This window comes from Anomalospiza imberbis, chromosome 7 (assembly GCF_031753505.1).
Source record: "Anomalospiza imberbis isolate Cuckoo-Finch-1a 21T00152 chromosome 7, ASM3175350v1, whole genome shotgun sequence".
Lineage (NCBI taxonomy): Eukaryota > Metazoa > Chordata > Aves > Passeriformes > Viduidae > Anomalospiza > Anomalospiza imberbis.
Window position 1 is genome coordinate 25,699,770 of NC_089687.1, and position 17,509 is coordinate 25,717,278.

The 17,509-nt window shown below is 39.1% G+C and overlaps 1 protein-coding gene across 6 annotated transcripts in view; it reads left to right on the forward strand.

Annotated features, from left to right (window-relative positions):
- The window catches only part of PARD3B (par-3 family cell polarity regulator beta), a 533,875-nt gene that overhangs the window by 472,466 nt on the left and 43,900 nt on the right, over positions 1 to 17,509 (forward strand). For 5 of the 6 annotated variants that reach the window (XM_068196079.1, XM_068196075.1, XM_068196077.1 and 2 more), the window contains one exon: positions 13,039 to 13,174. The exons of the other annotated variant lie outside the window; for it this stretch is intronic. In XM_068196079.1, coding sequence (XP_068052180.1) covers positions 13,039 to 13,174 — 136 coding nt within the window. The remainder of the gene's footprint in view (positions 1 to 13,038; positions 13,175 to 17,509) is intronic. 6 annotated transcript variants of the gene reach the window in all.

The window sequence follows — 17,509 nt, forward strand, 5'->3', positions numbered from 1 at the left end:
TGGTCCTTGCCTGCTCTCCCTTTTCTTCTCATAGCCTGTTGGAATCTTCCCTGCCTCCCTATGAACATTACTCTGCCGTTGCTGAATTGCATTTTGCCAGTCCACGAATGAGAACAAATTAAACTACTTTATCTCGATCATTTGTGCAGCAAAATGCAATTTACTTGTGTTGCTGCAGGTCCTTGAGCCAACTTTGTTCTGGACACTTTTATCACTTAGCAATCTAATCTGCTAAATATCTCAGATCCTCTTGCATTGAAAGAAAATGTGGGTTTAAGACAAACTTTTTTAAAATCCAGCTGTGTATTTATGCATGCACAAACCCGCAGTGATATACATGTCCTCATATATGTATGTATATGTATGTACCTCTATAATAAATAAAAAATACATATCACACTTTGAAAGTCCACACCTAACTTGCTAATGTCAGCTACAGTTGATGGACAGCCAAGTCAGACTCTTTTTATAGTCCATTTCTAAAATGAAACCATAAATTTTAAACCCAAGCTTCATCATTGCAGAGAAAAAAGCTTTTCCAGCCTATTGATGAAATATAACATTTGATAGGATTTATGAGGCCCAGATTCAGGAGGATAATTTGCAGAGCACTTAAAGCTCCTTTTTCCTGCCCTTTGCCTTCCCTCCTCTCAAATACACATACCAAAAAAAGCCATTAGTAATGAAAAATTATTAAGGAAGATTTTTCTTGATTCCATACAAATGTCAATTTGTGAGAGAGAAAGAGGAAGAAAACAGTTGCAGGAGCTCTTACAGTAAAGGGGTCGAAATAGAGCCAGGCTGATTATATTAGAGGAATACTGGCTTTTACTGATAAATACACAGTGTGATTATTTGCTGTAATACAGTGATTTGTAATGTGTCTGTGTGTGTGTGTGTGTGTGTGTGTGTATGATTTTTAATAGTACCGGATGGAATTTATTTTTTTATCACATTGAGATATTCACAAACCAGCCACATAAAGTTAAAAATAAAACCAATACCCAGCTTCTTGGTATCTTGATAAAGTTTCCTTCTGGCTTGTATTACGAGAGTGATAATTTCAGAGGAAAAACATCTTCTGTAACTTGTGATCACAGTATCTGTCAAATGGTAGGAAATGAAGAAAACTGCCAGACAGTGTCAGATTTATTAACAGCTCTAAGAAAACCAAAATTAATGCATTTTCTCTTCTTTGATGGGTTGAAATGTCCATGTGCTGTACTTATCTTAATGGACATGTGAAGGAAGTAGCACTCATCATTTAAGTCTCTCATTAAGCTGACTACAGCTTAATCTGGAGCACATGCAGGAGTACTGTGTGTGTACCAGGCTGTCCCCTCAAAGGTGTTGTGGTTGTTGTTAAGGAGTGCTCATCCCGCAGATGCCAGGAGCAGCCTGCTGGACCAGGGAGAATGCAGTCCTATGGGGCAGGGAGGGGGACAGCCATGGAAACAGGCTGTGCCACTTGTGCCTGGGGAGCTGCTGGCCTGACTTCCATTGGAAAACTGTATTTTCACGTGTTGATAGCCAATCTTCATCCATTTGGGTTAACACTGCCTATGTAGGAGGTGTGCTGAAGCTGAATTTTTATGGAATCAGATAACAGCTGAGTTTTTTGGGGGGCAGGGGATGTAGCTGGAAGGAGAAGATGACAAGGGGTTGTTTGCTGCAAAAAGTAAAAAGCAGCAGATATTCTTCCAACATGAATCTATAGTCTTTCCATATGCTGGAATGGAGTCTTTTCATTTTGGAAGGGAACACAGCCTAGTCTTATACCAGACTGTGGCTTTTGCCACCCCTTGAACGGTGACAATTTGACTAAGTTATAAGATTTAGAGTACTTCCTACACACATGATAGAAACTTGGCTGCTAACTTCACCAAAAGTACTTGTCCTGAGCTGCCAGAGCCGATACATGTTTTTCCAGTAGCAGGTTCTGGCTGCAGGGACCAGATAGACTCCTGTTGCAGGAATGAAAGATGAGGTAAACAGGATGTTCAGTGATGATCAGTGTTCCCAGGCCCTAACACCACCTTCCAGGGAGGAGAAGGGTGAGCTGCTTTCAGTGCCCTAAAAAATACCATGGGAGGTTAGGACAAGTATCGGAACAGAGAAGAGGCTGGAGCATCTAGAGGATGGGGAGAATAAAGGAGAGTGCTGGGCCAGGCCATAGTTGTGGACAATTTGTGGATGCTTCAAAGTAGAGAGAAGTGTACCAGTACTGCAGGTTTGATGCTGTTAGTGTGTCAGACATGAGCACCTCATCTGAACCAGGGCGAAGGGACGAGTTGGATGTCCCATGCCACCTGCAGCCCCATCCTCACTGGCCGCTGCTTTGGGAAGTGCTTCTGGGAGATGGGTCTCAAGGAGTGCTGGAAGGAGACACGCTGACCTCGGTGCATCAGGGGAGGTGTTTCTGTGCTACAACTGTTTGTGGGACAGAGATTTGCTTGTATGGGAAGCCAGTAATGGGTGGAGGAAATTGGCATCCATGGCTGAAAGATAAGGAAGGGAAAGACTTCCGAGCATCAGGATGAGAACAGAGAATTGAGGCAGCAAGACAAAAACAGATGGGAAAGGATTGGTAAGGTGTGTCTCTAAACATGGCAGTTGAAAGCATATGAGAATCATTCTGTAGAGGCAGAGGTGAGCCTGAACCAGAATATTTGCTCCAGCATTTCTGGGACTCCCAGCCAAACACAGAGAGATAGTTTTGATCTTCCTTTCCCCGGCAAGTTATGCCAAAAAATGGTTCTGTAGAGTTTGAAGATTCCATTATTTAATTTTTTACGTTTGAATTTAACATTTTTCAAAGCAATTACTAAAAAGGAGTAGGACTTACCTTCAGTCTTAAACACTTCTTTTCTCCAAGTGGAAAAGCAAGAGTAATTTCCTATCAGAAGTGCAGTAGAGTTGCAGCTGTAAGAAGGAGCTAGAAAAACAATGTACATATGTAAGTCCAGGAGCTTCCATTGCCTGCAAAATGCAAAGCAATGAAGTTGCACTGCTAACTTGAGGCGTCCAAGTTCAGAAACATTTCTCCAAAATGCAGTTTGGCTTATAAAGAGTTCAGTTCTATTTATGCAGAGCTTGTGATGGAAGTGGGTTGAAGGAATGTGTGCTCCCCAGTCTGTGAATGCAAACTAAACAACCATGGTCCCAGGACCCAGCTGCACTGAGGGAAGTGCCTAAGGGGGGAGACTACTGGAAGGGTAGATAGGGTGGCCTTGGAGGCAGCAGAACTTTGCAAAAATCCATCTTTCACTTCTTCATCTGTTAGGGTTTTTGTTGAGCAATAACCACAAGCTAGGTTTGTCATATATAATTCCAGAGAAGTCAGTGGTAACCGATGTTTTGATTTTTGAGTGTGTTCCTGTGAAACTGCTCAAATCTCATTTGTAGTTTGGAAATATTGCCCTATCAGAGGACCAAAATGAATTTACCTTCAGGCTTGTCCCCATGGTAAGATTATCATAAAATTTTTAGCCCTGTGCACTATTATGGTGTAGAAAATATAACTGTTTCTTTTGCACATCTGTTAAATGTTTCATGCACCATTTTAGTGTATATTCTGAATAAGTGAACTTCAGATCATGGCACTGGAGTTAGGATGTTCTGAAGAGTGTGTATGGATTATACCCCTCTGCAAGAAGCCTTATGTGTTACAAGAGTTATTCGAGCATGCTCAGCAGTGCTTCCGCTTTGCTGTGCCTTGCACTCACAGCTAGCAAAATGAGCTAGAAAAGATTTCACTTGTTGTCTTTGCTTTTCCTTAGCTTGTAGTTGGAGTGTTAAATGCTTTCTGTATAAGGCTTACATGCTTCACCTTGCATGTGCCAGTGGCTTAATAAGAGCATCTGCTGTCTTTCTGTAGCAAATCTGATGATTTTTCTATGCACGTATATTTAGTTGTGCATATAAATAGAATCCAGGCACTGTTAGATGCATATGAAAATGAACGTCAGATTGAAATGGTAACATATGAGGTTTTCTGCAGTTCCATTTATGAAGTATCAAGTTAAAAACAAAGCTGTGAAGTAGCCAAAAAACTTTTTATTTCTGCAGCCAAAGGCATATGCTTGTACAGCCTAACATAATTAGGTCCCCGATATGTTCTAGGAATGGTCAGTATTTCATGTGTTGTATCATTGTCTGTGAGCTGTTTTTTCATTATGGTTGGGCTTTCACACAGCAGAAAGTAGGAAAGCACTGCTCCAGATGTCTGGCTCCTTTCACCAACTTTGTTGCTGTCTACAGCAAAATTTGAGTTTTAACTCTACAGAGCAAATTCCCTTTGAATCTTTGGATACCCTTAAACAGTATAGTACTGGAGTGTGTGTAAATATCTACAAAGTACAGTGATTGGAGTGGCTGGTTTAAGAGGAGCTATAAAATGGTTCCAGCTGGTGTGCATTCTTGAGGTAAGCTCAAAATGCACTCCAAATTGTCAGCATGCTACTCAGAAAAAACACAAGAAACAAATCATCTTTAGTGTGCTTTGCTTCCCTTCATGCGCATAAGGATAGTGTAAATGGAAGCTGGTCAATTTTCAACAGTTTGTGTAAAATTGTCCCTAGGTTTTACTTCTGTACTTCAGCCTTTGTGAATAAATGCATCACACGGGGTTGTGAGTATACCTGTGTGTATTTCTGTGCTCATAATGCCATCTATATTTCAATAAGTATTGTGTATCTGTCCATTAATATTTATATGGAATGGAGAGCTTTGGTTCTTGCAATTTTTAATAAACATTGATGGTGTTACTAGTTTATACAGAGCATTCAATATGCTCCATCAAAATGGCAGCTCTAATTAGGTTCCTTGAATTAGCTAATGGATTTTGAGAAAGATAGCTTACAAAGCTCTTACAGCTGTCCAAGATATTCCTGCCATGGCAGAAAGACAAAAGGCTACTGGAAGCTACAGATTTGAAAGCGTTAGAAATGCGGCTGACAGTTAAAAAAGATAAATTACATTTGTATTTTTTTTTCCTGTAAAAGTCCTAACACTGGATTGATGTTACCCTCGTAGTGATCAGTTATTAAAAATACCCAAAAAAAGTCAGCTTTATAGTAAGGATGTATTTTGGCTCTGAGAGCTGTGCTCTTCCCCAATGCTTTGCACATAATGTGAATTCTTTTTAATTTTTAAAATGTAAGCTATATCTGTCACAGAATTACAGACACAGAGAACTTCTTTTTTAGTTGAGGTTGAGTTGTCTACCTCCTCTCTAGCTAAGCCAGGTATTAAAAAAGCAAACCACATAGAGGATTAGTTGCTGCCACTCTGCCAGTGGCATAGATTTGCACGTATGTAACGAAGAGCAGATGATATAGTCTCTCGTGTGAAACTTGGAGAAGTAATTTCTGAGAGAAAATAGATGGTTACTCTGGGCTTTGAAATTTTCAACAAAATATGTTTTAGAACATGGGCAGTGGCATCTACTGGGAAAGAATTCTTAGATCTTCAATTCTTCTCTCCGAAGGGAGTGCAGAAATGAAGACTGCACTGAATAGTCACCTTCTCTCCATGTTGGTTTTGCTTTGTGTGTGGTAAAGAGAATTCCTGAGGGACTCATGAATGGCTAATTCATTGGAAATTTGTAAAGTAGTTATTATTTCAGCTTTAATGATAAGTTTAATAAACAGTAGTGCAAAAAGCCATAGCCTGTAAGTGAAAAAAACCTAGCTGCCAGTTCCAGGCAGGTGTGATAGTCTTTAAGAAATAGAGTTACATTTCTACACTGGAGTTTAGCATTCAGCATTTGCTTTGTTGGATTGTTAAAGCTGCTGTAAATGGAGTTTGGAGGGCTGAAAATCTGCTCTGTGTTGATGTGACCTATCTATTGTAAATATGCCAGCTGCTTTACATCAGTAAAGTAAAATACCCCCTCCCAAGCTGTGTTGTAATACAAAGTGCCAAAAAAGGCAATTTAAGTACTTTGCTGCGTAAATCCAGATGAAATTACCTTGGAGATAAGGCCTTCAATTATGCCTCACACGTGACTTCTGCATGATGGATAAAAGGCATAATTGATATCATCTTTAGTGAAGAAACCAGAAACTGTTGCATTGTCTAGAGGCTACTGAAAATACCAGGAAAATATGTTTTTCATTATTGTCATTGTGTATTGTTTATAGAGAGTTTGGTTGTTGTCAGCAGCCGAGTCCCTAATCTCCCTGCTTTCCTAGCCCTTCAGAGACAAGTGCACATCTCAAATCAACAAGACAGCGGTAAACTGGTCCCATGCCAGAAAGAGATTGCCATTAACCAGCCTGAACTGGAAAGGTATCTTTTTTTTATTATTAGTTAAGATCTGGTGATTGCCTTCTTTGATGAGGCACAATACATTGAGCAGCGAAAAGGGAAAAAATGACCTTTCTTTGAAATAAAGATGACAATCTGGCTACAAACAAGAAAATGCCTGCCTTTTTCCTTTCTACTTGACTGCAAATAATGTGTTTCTGTTAGAGTAGCATATACCATATCTGCTTACAGTGAAGTTAAACCTCAGTGTGCCAATTTTGTTTCCATAAAACAACAAATTAGGCTATACCTCCCATTATTCCTGGCCAGCTGTAGTCAACTGTAAGTTATAAAGGAGAGTAATGGAGATGAGAAGTGGCTGGTTTGAAAAGATGATGCTCATTTGAATGTCTAGGCCGTCTGCCATGACAAACAGGAAAAGGTGTTGTATGTCATGTGAAGGAAGGGAAACATAAAAGGTTGCCTTGTGTCAAGCCACTGAGAGATATTTTATAAACAGTTTGGAAAAACTGAAAGTGATACAAATCTGTTGGTCTCAATCTTCAAATGGGTCTTTTGAGTCTTCTGTAAACATATTGTGAGTTATTTGGGGAAAGAAAAGGTTAATGACATTGCTAATTCATATCATGCAAGGTTTTCTTTCCTTCTTTCTTCCTAATGAGTCTGTAGGAACCTGAGAATATCATCTTCTCTCTTTCCACTAAGCTCCTAATGTCAAGAGGTCAGTAGTGATGTTACAGGGTCAATAGGACTCAATTTACGTCCAGACAAATGGTAGTCATGTGCTGCCCTAGGAGTCTTTGACCTTTTGGACAGCAGTGGTTGTACTGCTTTTATGTTCGCCTAAAGAATTGAAAGGTGACAGTGTATGTTTCACTGAAGCACAGTTATGAGTTTTTAAAGTATGGTAAAACAGATTAGGATTCTAGGACTTTAATATACGGGTTCAACTAAGTGTAAATGGCTTCTTCAGTGTAATTTGTTTTTCTGTAGTTTGTTTATGATTCTTTATATGTATTTATGTACTTAGAGAGAAACACATCCATCAAATGCTGTCTCACAGTCAGTCCATCTATGCAGACCTTCTCAGACAGTCCTAAATAGAACAGGGCTCAAAGTCTACCTACCAGTCACTTTGCACAAGAGTCCAAATCAAGTGTCCTCGTAAAGCCCCTCTGCATTGAGAACGACATTAGCTGTGCATGCATCAAATATGTTCCTGCCCACAGCAAGAAAGCAGGTGTTGTGGAGACCAATAAAGCCATATGCACGGTTCCAGTTCCTAGAAAGATGTCATTCCTAATTTGGGTCTTCAGTGTGAGGTGTATGTAGCCAAAACCCAGGCTGGCTTTGGCTGAACATCAGAGGTGGTTCCTGAACATGCAAGGCAACATCGATGATGTCAGCAAGGCATTTCTGACAAGTCTTTCCTTGCAACACCATTTCCTTACTCAAGTACAAATGAAAAGAGCAAATGTTCATTTCTCTCTAAAATCTCTTTCTCTTGGTGGTCACAAAGATGAAGACTGAATTACAGTAGAATTATGTTCTTACCACTGATTTTCTTTTTATCACTTTCCACTATTTCCAGGTTGCAAAAATATCTTCATACAGGGTAGAAATGCAAGGGCTGGAACTGAAAGAGAAACTTACTCAAATATTTATTTGTTATAACTTCAAAATGGAAGTTTTATCTTAAGTGAAAGATACTCTTACATGCTCTGTTGGACGCCGTTATACTGTGTATCTCTGTAGACCACTGTGTCCCTTTCAGTATGTAAAATTAGTTTTGTTTTTTAGCCGATCATGAATGGAAGATTGTCCATTCTCTAGAGTCTGTGAATCACGTTTTGTCTTGGATTTGTTTGTTAATGGAAAATTCTCTAAAAGAATATTTTTCCTTTTTCTTTTTCTTCTTTTTTGTTTGTTTGTTTTGATTTATTTTAACTTGGAAGCACCAGTTGTTTTCTTAGGGGACTGACAGTCAGCTGGGTGAAATCAGTGTTTGAAAGAAGTGGCTGGCAAAAAAGCCCTGTGCAATATTAATGTGTTTAAGGAAACCACTGGAAACAAAATGTTTATTGCCTCTTTAAATGTATGTTTATATATAGCTTTAAGTGGTTCATCTTACTTCATGCGCAACACTTGTTTTTAATTTTGTGTTATCAAGAAAGCTGCAGTAAGAAGTCACTAATTTAAAAAATGGCATTTGAACTTGAATGATGGAAACACAGATTAACAATTCAGAGGAAGAACACAGAGGATATTTTATTGTGTAAAACCTGAGCCATACGTATTAAATACTGATTATGATGTTTTGATTCTTTGAAAAAAAACCCTAGTCTGTCATATTGAATATATAATATTATTGCTATGGTGCTTGTTCATCTCTCTCTTCTGAGGTGATGGGGCAAAATTTCACTGTGATATTTTACATAATGTCAGAGAGCTCGAAGCTCAGTCTCTGCTACATTATGGTTCCCCTTTTGTCTTTGGCTGTGTGTTCCAGCTGTATTGGTTGCGAGGCTGTTTGGAAGCTGTCCCTTTGCATTCACAGTGGGCAAGGTGGGCCCTGCGTGGTGCTTCCGAGAGGAGCGGGCACAGGGAGGGGAGGGTGGGTTCTAACCATTGGTTGTGCAGTTGTGGTACAGCCCCAGCAGCTGGACTAGAATGTTCGTGTTGTTCAAATGATAGCACAGACTTGCTTTTCTCCTTCTCCCAAGCCAGAAGTCCTTATTCTCCCAATAAGGATTGTATTTAAGAAAACTACAGAATGACTACAGGAGTGTACTTTTGTCTCTTTTGAGTGTTCACGTAAGTTTGTTGGGTTTTTTTTCTATTAAAAAAAAACCAAAAAAAAAAAAAAAAAAAAAAAAAAACCAAAAAAAAAAAACCCTTGCAGTGTGTGCAGTTTATTGGAGGAACTGTTTAACTTCTCTTAAGTTTGTTTATGGCTTGGGATTTTGGACATGTTTGTTACTATTGTTTGAAATCAGCACCTGAGTCTTCACAACACTTTCTGAAGTTTCTCAGAGATAAATTCCTACACATTGACATTATTTTAGAACTTCCCAGTGTCAGCTGCTTGTGAATTAGTCTCCTTACATGTAGCACAATTTCAGGAAATCATTCTGAAAACAACTGGAAAATGCTGAGTGAACAGTTCTCTCACAGTCTTGTGACACAGGGAAGTCAGTGAGTACATTAAATTTTGGATCCTGGGAACATGTGATGGTGGGGGTAGTGGTAAAAGTGTGGTTGCATGGTTCTCTGAAGAACGTGTAGCGTGGTTCCAGAGTCATGTCAGGGAAGCAAGTGTGCACAAAACTGCACATATGATAAGGACTGTAAAATTTATATCTCCTCAAGGAGAGAGCACTGCACTAAATGTAAAGCTACTGTAAAATAAATCTCTCTGCTGTACTTACCAGGCTTGCTGAAGAGCTTCAGTAAATGTCCTTAATATAAGCTGACTTTGATTGGAGTATTGTTTCTAAATTTCTTCTGTAAGCTCAGGTTCCTTTACAGTATAAATAGTCATGCATCTGAAACATTTGAACTGGTATTCATCTGCTGTTTCCCTGTCTGAGAACCACTATCTGATCAAACCAATATTTTTTAATTATGTATTTATAGGCAGATGGGAGAATAGTTTACAGTCAATGTATGATCTTCTCTGCAAATCTTGGAATATTGTGTTGGGGTTTTTTTTAATATTGCCTTATCAGTTTCATTTTTTTATTACTGATGACTTCATTCTGTTTGAATTCAGTGCTTCAGTTTCTTTGGGGTAAACTAATAGATTATGTATGCGATATTTGCAGAGTGCTGATTGAATTCATCTGGTGAGTTTGAATGTGGTTCATATATTCACATAATTGTCAGGAGCCAAGTTGAAATTCAGAGCTGTTTCATGAGCATTGCACAGGGCATCATATTTATCTCACTTTACTCAAGAGTGGGTAAAACTTTCATGGTAAGCTAGAATGCAGCTCTTTCAAAAGCCAATGTCTTTTACATTTGTGCCTGTAAACCAGTGGAGAAAAAACAATTGTTGAGCTTTAACTGTATCCTGAAAATATGAAGTGGATGTACTGACCAGTGCTCTTCCTACCTGTTCCCTTCACTTTGGTAACAAATTATGAGCCTGTTGGCCATTTTTGACCAGACTTGACTGGTGACTTGACATTCAGGAGATACTAGAACACAAAGTTTCACTAAGAGCAAATAAGCAGCCTGCTAGAGAGGCCCAGATGAATGCTCTTGCTGGGGAGAAACACTGCAGTGTGAACTGTTATCAGACACGAGAGAACCCACAGGAGAGAAGCACAGGAAGTCAGACTTCACGGAGCTGCTTGTTTCCACAGAGATTATGCTTGTGTTTTCACACTAATCCAGATGGATAACTTTCCATGTGCTGCTATCTTTCATTTAAATGTTCCTACTCATTCTCATGGTTAGGGTTTGTAGTTTAATACTGCGTGGCAGAGGTTTGCCAAAGCAAAATCTGTCAGGCCCTGTCTTGTAATATGTGTAATCAGCTTGAACTCTGCAGCACCACTTCCATTCGCTGGCTCAAAGGGTTTGAGCAGAAAGAAGTTCACCTGCAGGAGACCTACAGTCAGTGGGGCACAGGCTCCTGGTTGCCTTAAAATGTATCAATCTTGGATTTAATTTAAAAAGGTGGGGGGGAAAACCCAATGCGTGTGGTATTTTCAGATTGTCTCTTCAGCCAAAGTACCTGGTGATAGAAAGTGGATTAGACCACTGGTGATGGGCGCTGTACAGTTTGCAGAGAGCTGCAGGAAGCAGATTGTTTGGAATCAAGCTAGACCTATTGCCTGTATTTCAGTATTTCCCTCTTAGCTAGTGCTGCTTTGGGCAATGTTGTTGGCAAAGCAACAGGGACAATACTTTGGGCCTTATCTGTATGTTAGCAGCCCTCATTAAACACTGTATCTGTATTCACAAGTAATGTCAGGGGATTTCACAGGTATTGTAGTGCTCATGAGCTATGGACCAAGCTTCACTGTTCTAAATGATAGTCTCCATTAGCTAGACCTCAGTTTCAGTGTTTTGCAAACTGGAAATGGTTCTCGACTATTTGACAAGAATTAATGCAAGGAACAGAGGCATTTATCTATGGAAGGAATAAAGGTGAAGAGGGAATATACTTTTTTTCCCCCTCAGTAGTCCTCAGAGTTTGTGCAAGCTTTCTGCACTGTCTTGGCAGATCATGAGAAAAATCTCATGTGCTCTGGAAGATTTCAGTAAGTCAGGCAGAGAAGCTTGAAACCTCTGGGACTTTATACAGAGTGGATGGATAACTTAGGCTTCGGGAAAGGAAGTAATTTGATTTTTCATGGAAACATACTGATGCTGCAAGTAACCATTTCCAATCCTAACTGTATATTCAGGCATTTGCCGCCTACGTGGCATTTCTCTTAACTGGTAGTTAATTTCCAACCAGTCCAGATTGCTGATACATACTAGAAACTAAGTATTATTGAACTGATGGGTTTATGTCCAATATTTTGTATGTGCTGTCCAAATTCTATTTGCTGTGCAAATCCTGTAAAGGGCTTCCCTGGATTCTGGCATACTCATAGTGCAGCACGATGTAGCAAGATGCTTCACTGAGTCTGTGCTCATGTGAGCAAATCTCTCTCTCTCTGTAATCCACTGATGGTGAGGCAGATTTAAGGTTGTGGATTAAGAGAATATACAGTGATGTGCTGCAATAACAATGGTTTGAGTTTAGGAGAAGCCTCAAATTAGTTGTGTAATTAATAATTCCTGTGAATGCCAGTAAATGCTACTTAGCCGTACACTCAGTACTCACCCAATGCTGAGGACAGCAGGGCTGGAAATATCTGCAGGAAACATTTAATTTATTAATTGTAAATATGAACAAAGTTTTTTGAATTCTTAGCCATTTTCAGGATTTTATTTAATAGTTCCTGATTATAGCTTGAGCTTCCACAGTTGTACAAGACCAGCTGTAAGGTTTCAGAAAGCTCACTGGGGTCAAAATCCACAGAAAGGCATGTGTTTAACTTGATAAACTAAGCAACTCCACTGGATTTACCAGAGCAGTTTGCAGAGTGTGCAGTTCTGCATACAAGTGAGTCTTTGTGGATTACTAAATGAATTACTGTTTAATTACCACTTTAAAACTATAGTGTCGAGATTTAATAGTGTGCTTTCCCATCTCTCTTGCCTACCCTGGATTTTCATGGTTGATGTTTGAGTTCTTTGTATAATTGGGAAGGAGTTTGGGGTTTTTTTTATCAGACAAAACTTTTCTGTGCTTCTCTGTGAATAATAATTTATTCTTTACCTAGAAGACACATAATTTTAGGGAAATTCCACATTTAGCATGGGAGCAAAAGAAAACATTTTTTCAGCTTATCATCATCATCATTATTATTAAAATATGATAGTCATTTATAGCTGCTCACAGGAATGTTAAAAGTTTTTTTGTGTTCCCCCATCTGTCTGCATCCATCTGTTGTCTCTTGTCTTGTACTGGAATTGCTAAGTTCTTTGGACAGGGACAGCCTTTTTTAAAAACAAGACTCAAGTTCACATTTAGCAGCTTTGTCAATATAAGAAAGCAAAAATTAGGCTGATATGGGCCACTGGGAACTATGCAAATCAGGAAAATCAAGCACAGTCCCTTTGTCTCAGTCTGGCAATTCTTTGTGTGTACCTGGTGTCAGATATGTGTGTTGACAGGAGTTTTATTTCACATTTTTTTCCCCTCAGTGGCTGCACAGGTGGTGGGAACGCTGATCGCATCCAGAGGCTGCGGAAGGAGTACCACCAGGCCAGGCGAGAGGGCTTGCCTTTCTACGAGGACGACGAGGGAAGGACGCAGCTGCCTGACTACGACCAGCGCTGGGTAGGTCCACAGTGGCATCCAACGTTCTTTGGCAACACTCAGAGGTAGCAGAAGGTGCTGATTCGTTTGTGTTTTCCAGAAATCCTGTATTAGTTCAACGGGAATTTAGAGAGTTCGTAGAAATGGAGAAATCCCTAATGCCAGCCCACCAAAGAAAATGTTAATACTGAGAACTTGGCTGAAATTAACACGTCCATTCACTGTGTTTGATTTAGGCCCAGGTTTCTTTCCTCCATTAAGCCTGAGACAGAGGCACTGCCAAACTTTGTCATGTGTGGTAGCTTCAAGGCTTTTCAGGTGGATTTATGGTACTCTGCTTGTTCATCTGGTGATTCTCTGGGCTAACAAGAGCATTAGAAGAGCAGCCTCTCACCACGCTTAGCTGCAAAGTGAGAGGGAGGAAATAGAGGCATGTCTGTCCTACCCTTCCTTCTGCACATGGGACAGGAGCAATCTGGCCGTGTTACGGCCTTTGTAACTTATATTAAGTGAAAAATGTAATAATTTGCTCCCCTGCATCGAAATTCTTAAAATATTCTATGAACACTATAGAACTGTTACAGGCATGGTGTATTCCCTGCTTTACATCTAGGCCTCACACTACACAGAGACATTTATCTACCCCACTACTGAAGAGTAACCTATAACCTGTAGAAGAGCCAGAGATTAAATCAACAGTGCCAGATTTTTGAATGTGTTAAATAAATGCAACAGCCATAGTCTATGGGTACTCAAGAGCTCTGCCTGAGCAAGTTTTGAACTTGGACTCTGTCTTTTTAGAGGTAATTATAATCAACCAGCATTCAAAAATGTAGCTTTGATAAAACGCAATTTATGCTAAATAAAAAAATTTAGTTTTAAAAAATCCAGAATTATGTAAAAATCTTAAGAATCTATATATTTCTGAAGTTTGAACTAACATTGGTTTTAATGTCTCCAGACCATTGGTATGAATGCTGAACTGAAATCTGCAATGACAGCTATAGTATAAAAAATCCTATGCAAGAGTAGACTTTATTGAAATCACAGAGAGATGCAGAGTTAAAAGGGGTGTTTTTACATAAATTATCATATATATTTGTTCATTAACTCCAAAACTGTTCTTGTTTATATTATTCTGTTTCAATTACCTAAAGTGTCATCTTCAGCAAAATAATTCTTTCCTTAAAGCAGTTAACTTTAATCCACGGCCTTAAATTTTGTGACCCAAATTTGTGAGTCAATGTACCTGCCATTCTTCTTCTGAATTGCTTTTGTAAACTAAAATAAGAATATGCATCAAATGTGTCTTCCTGTTGAAATTCTGTGTCGTGATAAGTGTCCTGACAGCCTCAGACTGGGTCAGTACTACCTCTTGAGCAGCCTGAGAATTTCTACTTCTTATCTGAAACTGATAAAACTTTATTAATGCTCACATGAGGTTGAGATTTACGATTCAGCCTAGTTTCACAAGATTCACTAAGGTTTCTTCTAGGTAATCCTCTATAAGCCTTTCCTGTTAGGTATAATGACCAGAGATTACTGATTTGCTTTTCTCGGGAGGCCTGTTGTCCTTAATCAAAGCACCTGAAAGGGTGCTTAAAATACCTTAATCATTAAATGATTCATAATAGTGGCACTAGGATTGTTGCTTTTTGTCCTTCCAGTGCAGAATATTTTGTTTTGTTGTGAGGAATGGCAATCTGCTCAAAAATCAGAGTTTACCTTGAGGCCTTTAGTACTCTGAAATTTGTTGCTGCAGCAGTTCTTCTTGTTGAAGTAGTTTATAAACTTCAAAGATTTCTGGTCTCTTCATTACAACAATATCATCCATTGATCCATCCAGCCGTGCTTTCATAGGAGCTGTCTTTTAGTCTGGAAAATACTGCAGCCACAGCTTGCTGTCTTTGGACTCATGGCTGAAAATTCTGCTTCTGCATGTAGTTTTGCCCTTAAACTAACTATGTTGCAATTTACAGAGACAGAAAAGAAGGAACAAAAATAGAATAAAAATATTAAAAAGAAAAAAAAGTCTCAAAGCATCTTGCCAGGAGAGTCCTCAAGGTAGTTTTGAAGCAATGCCATCATTCCCCCCTCGGGCAGCTGACCCTCAGCAGTACTGTGGTAACACAGATTGAACAACAGCTGATTTTTTCCACCTTTACCTATCAGGGAAGAGATATGCTGATGACTAATTGCATAATTTCAAATAAATAAAAACTTATTCCAATCTTCAGGATGTCAAGTCTTTTTTTTAAAGAGACAACAGACAGCTGAGGAGGAGGAAAACCTTCTGGTAGAAGTTTTCTTTCTTCCCACAGGAGGTTATAGCACCAGGGAAGCAGCTGGAAAAGAGATGCTGGGTCTCTGTATTTTTAAGACTTGATTAGTCCTTTCCTTACTTTTCTCAGTCAACTGTTTTACCTAAGCCAACTTTCCTATAAGATGTCTCTCTAATGTGCAGCAGCTGCTGTAATCACTTCCCACCATCTCATGAAACATGCAGATAAGTTGGGAAAAGCAGAGGATAATTTGAGAAGATGCTATCCCATCGCAAATCAGCAGCCTCAAAAATGGACCATGGGTCTTGTCCTCCAAAATAGTATCTGAGAACTCATGAGGCAAATTTCTATCTGATAAAGCTGACATTGACAAGTGGCCTTTAGCTGACACTGTAATGGGACAGAATTTCTAATAGAAGGGGTATTTCTAACAATCTATTTTTTTTTAGTAGGATAAATCAAGTTAAAGTGCAGAGCCGGCTGAAAAGCTAGTATTGTAAGGGAAAATGATCTCATGACAGGCAATTGGGATCCATAAATGTTTTAAAAATAAGGTCAAAAATTCATTTTAAATAGGCTTGCTATTCTCTCATCATCCACTCCTCCCCCCTGCATCCATTTTCCAATTCTCCTCTGTTCTTCTCATCTGTTGCTGGATGAATTTTTTGCTCTCTTGCGCCTTCATTCTGCTTTCTCTTCCCAAGTCTATTCCTTTTCTTTTTGTAAGAAACTGAATAATTCAGTTTAGAGAGTCTCCATAAACAGACAAATGTATATAGCTCTCTCTCTGCTAGAGAGCCAGACCCTTTAAAATTCTTTTCCAATTTCATTGTGCTTTGGTTTATTGTCAAGTTTTTAATCCTTTGGACTTTCTCCACCCCCCCATCCCCCCACCCCCCCGCCATTACTCACCTCTTCTTTTCAGGATTATAACTAGGATAAATGATAAACCAAATTCTGTATGGTGGATCACAAGGCTTAAAGTAAACCTCAGCTAGTTAGCCAAAGGACAGGCTGACAATAAGTATAAATATTGTCTAGGAAAATGAATGCCTTTTGTTGTCAGTGTAAAATGAGATTACTCTAAAATTTTCTGACAGCTAGGGAATATTGGGATGTATCAGCTCTAAAAAGGGTTTAGGCATGTGCACACATGCTCGTGTCTTAGTGGGACATCAGATATTCAAAGCACTCATGAAAATACCCAATAAAAACCTAATCCAGGTCTCCCGACTGAGGCAGATGTTTGTGTACTATTGTCACAGCTGCAGTATCAGTCAGACACTGAAAGAGCTGTGTAAGAATAAGCTGCAAGAACTTAGTCTCTCTAGGAGCTGGAAGGGTTTTTCACAGGCAGTCTTTTTCAGAGCTTTAGAGTCACAGCCTAATAGCAGATCATGAGAAATAGCTAAGGAGCTGTCAAGAGAAAGCCATGTAGTTAGCATCTGCACTTGTATTTAAGGGCATTTAAATAATGAGGAATTAATAATCTATTTGAGGATTTACTTGGATTGTCTTACAGACTTTGTACAAATCCAGTTACTTAAAACATCAAGTCTTTCCTTCAGGATCGCAGTAAATCATTGAAACTTTATCTTTTTAATGTACATTCAAGGACTGCATGTAACACCAGCCACATTGCAAATATTTCTTCACCTGTTAGTGACCACAGTGGATTCACCATAGAGAACCTTGGGTTAACTGTTTCTAAAAGCCATTTTCTTATTTGCAGATAGGAATTGCAAGCTTGTAAATAACCTAAAGATACAAGAAAACCTGTCTTTGGATACTGTCTGTGGCTGTGAACATTTCAATTGAAACAAACCTGTCATGTACTGAGTTTTGTCAGTTCCCAATTGAGAGTAGGAAAAAAGAATCATGCCTGTGTGTGTTAAAGGCCACGTACTTTATTGTGTGTCTGGCAGGATTCCAAGCCTAAAAATCAACGAGAACAAAGAAAGGAGCATTAATAACTGCATTATTTTTCCATAATGTGTCAAGGGTTCTGTGCTTCCTTCAGGATGAATAAGGAGCTGTTTGTACTTTTCATGATCAATTAATTCCATGTTCAGGA